A 13,186-nucleotide genomic window follows, 5' to 3' on the forward strand; every position below is an offset into this window, starting at 1 on the left:
TTAGAACTCCCTGGTGGACACAGGAAGTTAAAGAGGCAGTGAAGGAAAAGAAGAAAGCATATCAAAAGTTCCTGGCAAATAAGTCAGCTTTTACTCTTACAAAATACAGAGACAAATGTAAGAAAGCTAACAGTGTGTAAAACTAGCTAAACAAAAGTCATGGGAGGACTTTGGCAAGAATATAGAATATAAATATCAAGAAGGTGGCAAAATATTCTGGAGGTTGTTGAAGAAGCTTAGGAATGAAGGAAAGAGTGCTGTAAAAGGAGTTAGAGATGATAAAGGTGACATGAAAACGGTAGAAAAAGATATCCTTGAAGTATGGAGTAATTACTTTGAAAAACTGCTAAATGAAACAAGCAGTGATGACAGCACAGTGATAAAAAACAGTGACCAGGCATGCAGTCAGGAATACATATCCATACTTGAAGTAGAAAAAGTCATCAAAGGCTTGAAATGTGGAAAGGCAGCAGGAGTAGATGATATTCGACCAGAAATGCTGAAGTATGGTGGTATAAGAGTCTTACAGTGGCTGCACTGCATAGTCAGAAAGCCTGGACAGAGGGACGAATTCCTGATGATTGGATTAGAGGTCTAATAGTACCCATATATAAAAAGGGAAATAAAACTGAATGTGAGAATTACAGAGGTATTTCCCTACTGAGTGTTCCTGGCAAGATCTATGCAAGTATACTTGAGAAACGGTTGAGAAGAATTGTGGAAGAAAAACTTGGTGAAGAACAAGCTGGATTCAGGCCAAATAGAGGCTGTCAGGATCAGATCTTCACTTTACGACAAATAGTTGAGAAAGCATGGGAATATAACAAAGATCTGTATTTAAGTTTTGTCGATCTGGAAAAGGCATATGACAAGGTGCCAAGAGAGAAGCTATTCAATACGCTGCAGTTATATGGTGTCAATGGGGCATTATATCAAGCAATACTTAGTCTTTATTTGAGTTGTAAGTCAGCAGTTAGAATTGAAGAAAGTACAGGAAGATGGTTTAATGTTAAATCTGGTGTGAGACAAGGATGTACATTATCCCCTCTGTTATTCATTATCTATATGGATCATATTATGAAGGAATGTGGTATTAAACGTGATATCAAAATTGGAGATGTTAATGTCAGCTCTTTGCTTTATGCGGATGATGTTATACTTCTAAATAAATCCGCTACAAGTCTGCAAGATTCTCTGACTAAATTGAATAGCTGTTGTAATAGATATGGTATGAAGGTCAGCAATAAAAAGACAAAGACAATGAAAATAGGCAGAATCATTGAAAATGTCAACTGTGTTGTGAATGGAGAACCTGTGGAACAAGTAAAACATTTCAGCTATTTAGGCACGATTTTTACTGAAGATGGTAAATTAAATACAGAAATAGATAACAGAATCAGCAAAGCTGATATGGTGGGAAGTCAATTGAATAAATTCATATGGAATAAGAAAGAAATTAGTCGGAACACGAGAGCTGGGTCAGAAGTAAAACACTTGACCAAAGACTAGAGACCGCAGATATGAGAGTCCTGAGAAAGATTAGAGGCATGAACAGATGGCATCAATGGCAATATCATATTAAAAATGAGGATATTAGGAAAGAACTTGACATTGTCAGCATCCAGGAATGCGTTAGCAGAGCTAATCTCAGGTGGTATGGTCATTTAAATAGAATGGGAGAGGAAAGATTAGCAAAACAAATGTTCTCTGCCAGGTTGGCAGGAAAACGACCCAGAGGAAGACCAAGATATAGGTGGATTGATACGGTACAAAGTGCCTTAGACGATAGAAATATAAGATCTGATAATGTTGGAGTCTTGACAAGTAACAGACTGATTTGGAGGAAAATTGTAGATAGGAAGTTAGTAATGATGTAATTTTTTCATGTAGTACTGTCATATCCTGTACACCCCTTGGGGGTACATGGCAGGAATTTGATGATGATGATGATGTTTTAGCAGGGATTCTTCGCCTTTTCTTTTCTTTCTTTTTTTTTTTTTTGTAGGATGCACATTACTATAATATCCAGTGCATAACCACCATAGTATATGTTGAAAATATAATATGAAGGATATCATATACAGAGTGATTCAAAATTTATGCTCAATTTGAAGATTTTCCAATCCCCCCCCCCCCATCCTTATCCTCTCCTGGAATTCAATTACATAACCACTGTAAATTTCTACGGGTTCGTAAACTTTTCCAGACAGTATTCAAAATCTATTTTCATTTTACTGTTTCGACAAAAGAAATAAGACAATAATATTGTTGTACCCTAAAGCTTCTAATTCTGTATTATTTCTTTGCAATCTAAAACCAGCTGTTCTACTGTCTGCTGAAATGATTTTAAATTTTAGAAATACTATGCTATATTTTCACCACATAAAATTGTTTATATGCATACCACACAAAAGAAAGTTCAGTAGTATTATTTTAGTTTCTTTTTCTTAAAATAATCTCAATATTTTTACTTCTACTTATGCTTCTGGTTGCTATTTCTGAAGTAATCTACGTCTTAGAAATACTTAAGTAATCCTCTTAGCTGGAGGAAAAGGTAAAGGCTTAGATAACTCTCAGTGCTATTGAGAAGAAAATTGAGAACACTTAGCTAGAAGGGACACTAAAGTGCCTCAAGCTATAGTGCGAGATACATCAAGAATGTCATGTTTCGTTTTCAATTGTTGATTAGTAGACATCCTAACATAGAAAAAAAATACAGACATATCTTTTACAGGCTGATACAGTATTTATGCTGAAATAAGTTCTTAATTTGTAATGATCAGTTTCATTTTTATTATCGAAAAAGGATAATTATATGAAATAATTTATACTTTTATTTATTTTATTTTAATTATTTATTTTAATTATTTTATTTACTTTCATTTTAAGTGAACGTAAATCACTTGGGGAACATGCCCATTCATTTTAGTGTAAATAGTAGCAAAGGTTTAGCTACTTCAACAATGCCACGTATCTAAACTAGAAGAAAATGTTGTTATATCTGCTGATGTTAGAACTCTTACATAAATAATTTTTCTGGCATGAATTCTCTATCAGCTATAGTGTAATCAATCTACAGATTTTTGCCCTCTTGTATTCTACCATCTTATGTGCAGTGATTTCTTCTTTGTACTACAAGAAAAAAAATCAGATAACACAAGAAAAATATGGAGTATTTTCTTTTTCATTGGGTGAATTTACAATGTTCTCTCTTTGTGTTTCTTACTATTTTTGCCATTATAACATCTGATACAATTATAAGAGTGACATTTTACCATTTTCTCCCACACGAGAAAAAGAAATATGACAATAATATTTTTGATTCTGTCGAACTTTTGTAGTGGAAATTTTTAATACAAAACTTTGTAATTTAAATATATATATATATAAGCAAAAGTATTGCTTATTATAAAATTGGAGCATAATAGCTGAACTAGCAGAAAATATATACATATCAATTTAAATCGTAACTGTTCATTTTATTTTGTAATGACCAATTATACAGGGAAACCAAGAAGATGAAAGCGCAAAGAACAGTAGATTACAATATAAAGAAAAAAAAATTTAGTGATATGATTAAAGAATTTCATTATTCTCTATAAAGCAAAGTCGCTCAAGCACGTCCCTCAGGAAATCTGTGAAGTATTCTTAGAATCATGATTTTGAACAAAAATATAAAATAATATCGAACGTCGGCAGCCGGTTTTTTTAAATAATATTTCAAATAATTATCGTGAATTAATTTCTTCGAGAACAAAGAAAATGTTTTGTGGAGTAAGCAATCAGAAAAAATTAGCACAAAAAAAAAAAAAAAATGAAAAATTAAATTGGTTCTCGAAGGTAACACAATATTTAAATGAATAAATTATGCAAGGATCTTTATTTTGTGCAGCCATTACAATTGTATTGTACAATAAAAAGAGAAAATAAAAATAATTTCTATATTTTTAGTTTATCCAATATAACTAAAATTCAGTTACCCAGCATAGAAGAAGGAACTGCATTCTTGTTATAGGTAACTGAGTCACAACTATGAGACTGAGATAATCTGATTAAGTGCTCTCTTCAGGGTGAGGGATTATCACACCTTCTAATGGACATGCAGGCCGAATTGCACTTCTTATCCATGTTCTTTCAACAGAGAGCATGCATCGTATCCAGATTTAGCTAGACGTCTATAGACGTCCGGGCCGGTTGGGAGGTTAAACTTGCTGTGGTGTATTATTTTAGTTTTCTTCCAACGAATTCTATGGTGGGTATCTAAGGCATGGTCTGCCAGCCCAGAGTGGCTGTAATGGTGAAACCGGATGTGGTCTTTGTGTTCTGAAATCCTGATATTTGCTGTCCTGCCTGTTTGGCCAAAGTAGGACAATTTGCAGCTGCAAGGGACCTGGTATACACCAGGTAGGTCTAGGGGAAGTGGTTAGTCTTTGGTAGAGCGGATAAGGGATGCCAACTTTTTATATGGTCTATAACAAGAAGTCAAGTCATATTTTTTGAGGATGTTGGTTATTTTCTCAGAGGTGTCCTGGATGTAGGGGATGGTGATAGATTTGGTGTAATCTTTATTGTGGAGGGGGGGGGTTTGCTGGTTTTAGTATTTTTTGGATTTTTTGGGGATTATAGCCATTGGCTAAGAAAGTGTTGAGGATGTGGTTTAGTTCAGTGGTTAGGGCATCATCATCTGAGCAGATTAATTTTGCCCTGTTATATAGTGTTTTTATAACCCCGTATTGTTGTGGGGGGGGGGAATTGCTGGTGAATGTATCTGCCTGTATGGGTGGGTTTTCTGTAAACAGAGAAAACCAAAGATCCATCAAGCTGGCGAGTGATTAAGTTTCTAGGAAGGGGAGAGCGTTGTTTTTCTCTTTTTCCAGGATGAACTGGACTCTGGGGTGTTGGTTGTTTAAGTGTGTTAGGAAAGAATGGAGTGTATCTGCACCATGTGGCCAAACGAACACCTCATCCACGTATCGAAGCCAAATAGTGGGTTTTTGTGGGGTGGAGTTTAAGGCTTTCTTTTCAAAGGTCTCCATAAAGAAATTGGCCAAGGGTGGGGAAAGTGGTGAACCCATGGCTGTCCCCTCTATCTGTTTGTAGAACTTTCCTTGCCAAACGAAATAGCCTCAGTTCATTGTGAACTGAAATAGGGCTGAGATATCAGGACGAAACTTGGCTTAGATGAGCTCTAGGGTTTCTTTGAGTGGGACATTAGTGAATAGGGAGGAGACATCAAAACTGACCATTATGTCAGTGTGTTGGAGTGAGAGGTTTTCTATACTGGCTTTAAAGTGGGCTGAGTTTTTTTATGTGTGATGGTGTGTTGCCAGTATAGTGTGTGAGTGTTTTGGCTAAATGTTTGGCTAATTTATATGTTGGGGAATGAATGCCATCCACTATGGGACATAATGGCACATTTTGTTTATGTATTTTTGGGAATCCATATAATTGTCCTACTTTGGCCAAACAGGCAGGACAGCAAATATCAGAATATCAGAACACAAAGACTACATCCGGTTTCACCAGTACAGCCACTCTGGGCTGGCAGACCATGCCTTAGATACCCAGCATAGAATTCATTGGAAGAAAACTAAAATAATACACTGCAGCAAGTTTAAGTACGAAAGATTATTCAAGGAATCATCAGCAGCTCTAAAAAACATTCCAAACCTCAACAAATTTGGGTGCATGAAATTACCCCAAATTTGGGAAACTTACATTATGAGAACTTCAGTCCAACGGCCAAGACAACCAAATTAGCCCACCAGAGGGCACCATAAGGACCTTTAGGAACAATATTAGTTTCTTGCCTTCTTCCTCATTTGCTTTTGTTAGTGCCTGCGTGCACATACCATATTTTTATGTTCCTGAAGATGGCAACGTGACGTTGCCGAAATATTGAAGTTATTCATTAAAGTTGCCTTTAATTAATATCCTTTTTATGCATTGTTAATTCCGTAAGCTAATTACCAGTTAATTATATCAGTAGTTATGCAATCCTCTGCTAGCTCCACCTCTTTTTCAAATGTTTCACACTTGCTCTAGTTAGTAAAGTGAATAACAGTCTGCACCTCAACCAACAAACTGTGGGTTTCAAATCCCAAATATCATCTGCCACCTAGGTGGCAGATGATATTTGTTGCTCAATGCATGAATACCATTTAGATGTAGAGCAAGGTTTCCTAGATTATCTAGGAAACTACCTTAGCCTACTCATACTATTGGATATGCCACAGATTCCCAACCTTTTAGGATGAGGAATTGACATAAAAAAACATTTGTGTCAGTTATGATGTTAGAGCTGAATCCATGAATAAACATATACATAATTTAATTTCAATCCCTGCTCAAATCACTTTATTTATTATTATCTTTCTTTTGTGATTCTACCTACCAAAGGTCATAAACCTATAGTACCTTGAATAGGCTAGAGATTGTGTTTTCATTTTTTTACATAATCTGGAAACCCCACTCTAAAGACCAAATGCATGGAACTTTTCAAGCCACTTCAGCTTCCTATAAGTGGAGACACAGTCTCACATTAGGTTATGAAATTCAATGCCTACTTAAAGCTGTTCACAAACACCCATGTCCATAGTGGGATTTGAACCAACAGTCTATTAGTTGGAAAGCAAATACATGAACAATGTGGCCAACCAGGCCTGCACTTATCTATACATTCAGTGTTTTCATTAGTAAAGATAGCTAAGGCCACAGTCTTCTTTTAAGGGAAAAACTTGAACCCAGATATACTATTTCTGTCTCCTTAAAACCAAATATCTGACTCCTTTAATTAAAAAAAAAAAGATGTCAGCAGCAATTAAATTCCATTTGAGACCAATCTATTTTATAACATAAAATTATCTATAATTTGTCAGTTAACTAATTCCAGAAATTCTAATTGCTTCTGAATAGTTCTGAAGTACCACTGCTTCTTATATCATAGAAAGATTTCAGATAGTGAATTTATTTTTCTGATCCAGTGATAACATATGCAACTGAGAAGGCCATTAAAAAGGAACAGTGCTTGAGAGAAGCTGCAGTTTGACATATATAAATGACAATTGCATCAATATACATAAATGAACTTATCAAACTACCTATTTCAAATCCATCAATCATGACTCTCAAAAGATACCATCCTATCGATCCAGGAGTCCAGTTAGCTGTATAAGTACCATTATTGTTTGTACGGACAAGCATATTTTCAATTAACCTCTTCTTTGTTGGAGACACATAACGAAGTTCCTCAAAAGAATAGTTTTCATATGCCTAAAAATGAAACAAAAATGAAAACATTATTCCTGTGTATAAGTGATAAAGCATTCTTAATTTACTGTGGCAAGTAGATTACAAACCCAGAGTTTTAAATGCAGAAAAGATTTAAATCTTATCAATACAGTAACTCACTATAAACAAACTTGTTGAAAACAAAGGGCTAGATTGTTATAGAGAAATATATACTACAGTAGATTTCTTATAAAACAGCATAGTGGAGATATGGCTGAGGTTTTTGGTAGTTTGTTATAATGAAATCTTAAAGAAGCTTTAAGATATGCATGAATCTCCAATGGAAGTGTGTTTACCATTTCTGCACTTGTAATCCAGCAAAAAAAAAAAAAAAGAAAGAAAAAAAAATCCATTTCTTAATTTTCATCAAATGAAAAGCTATATTTAACTAACACTAATCTACTTAATTAACAAAAAAATGCTAATTTAAGATGTAAATAAAGCAAATTTCTAAATTAGCTAATATTATTTCAAAGTTATTTTTGCTGGATAGTCCAAATAAAAAGGAAGAAATCATCCTATATTGTTTTCATGTGATGTCAAAAACAATCATACTCCAAGACTCAATGAAATATTTATTTCCTAAATGAATGGATTTCTATTTCATATACAAATCTGAATATATGCAGTATACACAAAAATGAAATTTCTGATTTCTGCTATTTCATTAATGGATGGTTACTGTTCTAAGTATGGTGACTTATAAGCGAGCAGTCATGGAGCAAATGAACAGCTAGTCATCTAAATAAAGGTAAAATTTATATCTTATCAGGTGACCATTAAACTACATTAAACTGGAGCTGCTTCAGCAGACATGTATAGAGGTATGCACGGAGTATGTTCAACACTTTGTGAAATCTGTTCCTAAGTGTCGGAGGCTAGGAACAGATCTCTGTGTTTGCACAGAGAGGTGGACGAATGCATTATTAGGTGGATGTTCCTAATGCAAAGCTGACTCAGTGTACTATCCTTAATTTTAATTATAATGTGATTTTTATGGGCACTTCAATTATAAGCATAACTGCAATGTTATAAATTATTTTATTAATATTAAAAAACTCACCTTCATCACAGTGATGGCATAGTAAAACATTTTGTCCTTGACTGTAATCTCATATGGAGTATCAAGATTAGGAGGAGGATGACCACCAAATGTTAAAAGTCCAGTTTCTGGCTTGCTTACTCTAGCAACTTTTCGACTTGGATCATTACCACTATTCTCTTTATCAAATGCATTCATAGGAACAGCTTTAACTTCAACCTAGAGAAATTGTAATGTTCACATTTATAAAATTCTTCTTCAAAACAGTCTTTGCTTAAAAAGGACACAATACTTAAGGCTGATATATTCACAGACTAATTTTTCTCTCAGCAACAATAAACCTACTTTCTGAAATAATGCCCCCCCCCCCCCCCCAACACCTCTATGTAAGATCATCTAACCCTCGGATGATCACATACGTGACAGGGACTGCCATAATGATTGCAAGTGCATTGGCAAATTTTAATCTATTCTTTCAATTTAATGCTTTCAATACATCTTGGAGTTCAGAGTGGGTTCACATCATGATTTGACATGTATTCATGGCAAATTATGATGTTATATATGAAATTATATATGTTATAGATGAAATTATAACAAAAGGAATTACATTCTTGCCTCTCAGACTCCAAAAGCCAGATTTAGAGAAATCCAGCTATTAGGTCTTAAAAGGATAGTCTCCCAGATCTTTGGTAAATTAATACAACTATACTTGCTGAGGTTGGGAGAGTTCTTCATAGCTGATGCTGATTCTAAGAATGGCCTCTAAGACCTGTCATGACCACTACATAATATAAATGTTTTTCGCCATCTGATCCTATCTGAAGCAGTATCCAGAGCATTGTCTAGCAATCCCGACTTGCCATGCAGATGTTACCTGATCTACTAATCTGTCCAAAGTAGGCTAAACTGTAGGCACAAAGAAATTCATACACTCCAGGATGTTCAAGAGGATGTAGTCATTCTTTAGGAGAACATATGAACTAACTGAATGAAAGATTTGAAAGTGGTATATGGAGATCATATTTGCAGAGAACTTTAGCTATTTTTTTTTTCAGATGCACCCTTAACTTATGGGATGGGAATGGTTTAGCTGTGATCCTGTGCATTGGGTGTAGGATTGGTGTGTGTGTGTGTGTGTGTGTGTGTGTGTGTGTGTGTGTGTGTGTGTGTGTGTGTGTTGCCACTGGCTAAGAAAGGTGTTGCAAAAGTCCCTGAGCTCAGTTTGATAGATCTACACCACTTGAGGGCACATATCTCACAATCTGATGACAATGTAGTTTTCTTCTTTGAAGAACATTCAATTATGGAAAAAATGAACCTCGATGAGTCTTTGGACTCCCTAGAGGTGTCAAATAATAATAATAATAATAATATTGTTTAATTAGTGATGAACAATCATGCACATTCAGCAGTTTTATTTCATTCTCAATGACCTAATCCTCAAATAACAAATGCTTCAGTTAAAATGTCATTGAAATAAGTTAGCATGTAAACTGATTTGTGAAACAGACTACATCACCATATATCCAGATAATTATACTTCAGTTAACTAATCATCAAATTTATTTCCTGATGCGATTGTATAATTCAGATGCTACTGTATATGATGACAGGAATCTTCATATTTCGCAAATGAAAAAGGCGTGTTAGTAAATCTTAGCACTGTTTGTTGACTGTAATAATTTCTTAACAGTCTGGTTGGCTGAGTGGTTAGCATATGTGCTCCAACCAACAGGCTGGAGCACATATATTTGGAAATGTGCTCCAACCAACAGGCTGGAGCACATTTCCAAACTATGTAAAAAATAAATAAAAACAAAAAAATAGAAAAACATCTTTAGCCTTGTTACAATATAAATGCAAATAACTCATCAGCAGATCCAAATCTGATTTCATAAAGGCCAACAGCAAAAAACCTGCCTACTGTCCAAATGGAAGCTGTGACTTCTGGTCCCTTGCTAAGGCCAGTGGATTCAACTTCTGCTCTCCTGCACTTCCACCTCTTTCTCATGATGGCACCACTGTTACTACTTCACCCAAAGATAAAACTGACCTCCTGGCATCACTCTTTTTCTCAAACTCCTGCATAGATGACCAAGGGAAATTACCTCCTATATACTGGAATCCAAGCACTACATGCCTCCTTTAGTTTTTTGACAAAAAGAAATCAGAAAACTACTAAAAAAACTACTAAAGATACTAAAAAAGTCTTCTGGTCCTGATGGCATCTCTCCAATTGTTCTCAAACACAGTGCTCCAGGGTTAACACCTGTCCTGCATCATCTCTACAATCTATTAAGCATATCTGGTACTTATCCCAATGCATAGAAGAAATCTCATATCCATCCTATTCCAAAAAAAGGGCAATAGAAGTCTACTGTCAAACTATGGACCAACTGCCATCACCTCAGTTCTCTCCAAAATAATAGAAAAAGTCATCAATAGCCAACTTCTCCACTACTTAGAGGCCCACCAATTAATCAGCAACCACCAGTACAGATTTTGCCATTCAAGATCCACAGATGATCATATAGCTTACATCATCCATCACTGGACACGTGCTAAGGAAAGGTTAATAGAAACTTGTATTGTCAGCTTTCACATTTCCAAAGCTTTCAATTTTGTGTGGAAATGTAGCCTGCTTAACAAACTGCCACCCTTTGGTCTCCCTGCCATCCTTCGTAATTGGGTAGCCTACTCTCTCTCTTCGAGCTTCATCATCAATGCCGGAGTGCCTCAAGGCTCTCACCTACCTATCCTATCACCTACTCTCTTTCTCCTGTTCATAAATGACCTACTGACAATCGCCACTAATCCTATCCACAGCTTTACAGATGATAGTACTTTCCACTCATCCTACTCATTTGATAAACCATGCAGTATCTGACATCCCAGGCTACAAGATCATCCACAACCAGTGCCTTAAATACTGATCATACTATCCATCAATAAGGAGGGGACAACCTTGTCATGTTCAATGCCACCAAAATAGTCTTGCCATTTCTTGTGCAAACGAGATCTTAGCTCACCTACCCTTATCCTCAATAATATACAAATCACCAGACAAGATCAGATCTCTCTCTCTCTCTGCTAGGACTAACATTTACCTCCACTCTCTCTCTCTGTATAAACACCACATCAACAGCCTCATCAGCATCCCAAAAACTAGGCATTATCTCTAATTCAAGAGGCTAGTTTACATCTAACCAAGTAGTACTAACTATATACAAATTCCAAATCTGCTCATGCTTAGAATAGTACTCACATGTTTGAGGTGGTGCACCTAAAACTTACCTCTTGACATCATCCAGGGGCAAGCAATTACGTCATTGATGATCCCTCTTTCAGATTCACTTTAGCTTCTATCTCACAGAGGCTAAGCAGTGTTTTACTACTATCTATTCTACAAGGATTTCCATGGTCACTGCTCCAGTGAATTGGAAACTATCATTTCTCCACTGATCTGTTGCACCTGTTAATACAAGAACAGTAGCTGCCCAGCATCCCTTTACTGTGCACCTGCAAACACACAGTATATATTTCTCTTTCTTTTTTTTTTTTTTATTCTGTCCACCTCAGTCTTCTGAATAGCCTTCCTCGTGAAGTATTCCCAAACTACAATCTGCATCTCTTCAAAAAAAATAATCAATAAACTTCTATCTCAATCCTCATCTGCACCCCACACATGGCAGTGATATTGCTTATAATAATAATATTAAGGGATGCTTAAGAGTCAAAGCTGTATAACTGAGAGGAGACCTCCACATAGCCTTTAAAGGAATGTGGAGAACCGACCAGGGCTTTTGACCTAATGTCCAATCCTCACCGTCTCGTGGTGCACCCTGTTGGGTACCTACCTAGATACGGTACGAATGAGGATGGGTGGCAATTTGGGATTTAGCCGACCAAATTGTATTCTTATTGGCTTAAACCAATATAGAAAATGATGGAACAACATGACAAAATTTCATGCCGGCTGGGGCATCGCCCAGTTAAACAAGGCTCCCGTTTTTTGCCAGGGAACCAGGGCGAACAGCAAAAAGTCAGCTACTGGAACAAATCTGAAAGCATAGCCCAATTCAACATCACCAGAGTTAAAGATAGGTACTATTAACATAAGAAGCCTGAATGGCAAAGAAATGGAGCTAGCTGAAGAATTAGATAAGTACCAGATCGACATAATAGGGGTGACTGAAACCAAAAAGACAAAAACTGGTGATATCTTTCTGAGCAATAAATAAAAAATGTTATATTCAGGAAATGACAATCAAGGAAAAGAAGGGGTAGTCATAGTATTCAACACAAAATACAAGGCTAATCTTCTTGAATGGCAGGGAGTCTGAAGTAGAGTGATGTGGGCAAATATCAGAATGGGGAACTGGACAATGAGACTTATTTGTGCCTATGGTCCCACAGAAAGTTCTACTAAGCTAGAAGTGGAGAAATTTTTTGTGGCTTTAGAGAAAGCAACTGACACAATGAAAAAGGAAAAGTTCGTCCTTGTTGGGGATCTAAGTAGCAGAGTAGGAAATGATTATCAGACATACAAAAATATTTTGGGAAAATTTGGAGAAAAGAGCAAAGCTAATAATAATGGCAAATATCTGTTGGATTTCTGCTCAGGACATGGACTGGTTATTACTAACACCATGTTTCAACATAAAAATGTGCACAAATTCACATAGAGAGAAGAGGCTAGGAATAAGAAAAGTCTCATTGACTATGTCATTGTTGATAGTGATGTTTTCTCCCTGGTGCAGGACACCAGAGTGCACAGAGGATTTGTAATTGGAAGCGATCACTATTTAGTCGTGAGCAGGATAAAATTGAATTTCATATTGAAAAGAATAA

General features: G+C 35.9%; 1 protein-coding gene across 1 annotated transcript in view; it reads right to left on the bottom strand.

Moving 5' to 3' along the window:
• The window catches only part of hiw (MYC binding protein highwire), a 1,014,282-nt gene that overhangs the window by 513,140 nt on the left and 487,956 nt on the right, over positions 1-13,186 (bottom strand). Inside the window, exons 46-47 of the mRNA XM_090402616.1 lie at positions 8,354-8,551; positions 7,101-7,272 (exon numbers count right to left, since the gene is read on the bottom strand). Of these exons, the coding sequence (XP_090258742.1) occupies positions 7,101-7,272; positions 8,354-8,551 (370 nt within the window). The remainder of the gene's footprint in view (positions 1-7,100; positions 7,273-8,353; positions 8,552-13,186) is intronic.

Source organism: Typopeltis vanoorti, chromosome 13 (genome assembly GCF_054136105.1).
Source record: "Typopeltis vanoorti isolate ZY-2024b chromosome 13, IOZ_Tvanoo_1.0, whole genome shotgun sequence".
Lineage (NCBI taxonomy): Eukaryota > Metazoa > Arthropoda > Arachnida > Uropygi > Thelyphonidae > Typopeltis > Typopeltis vanoorti.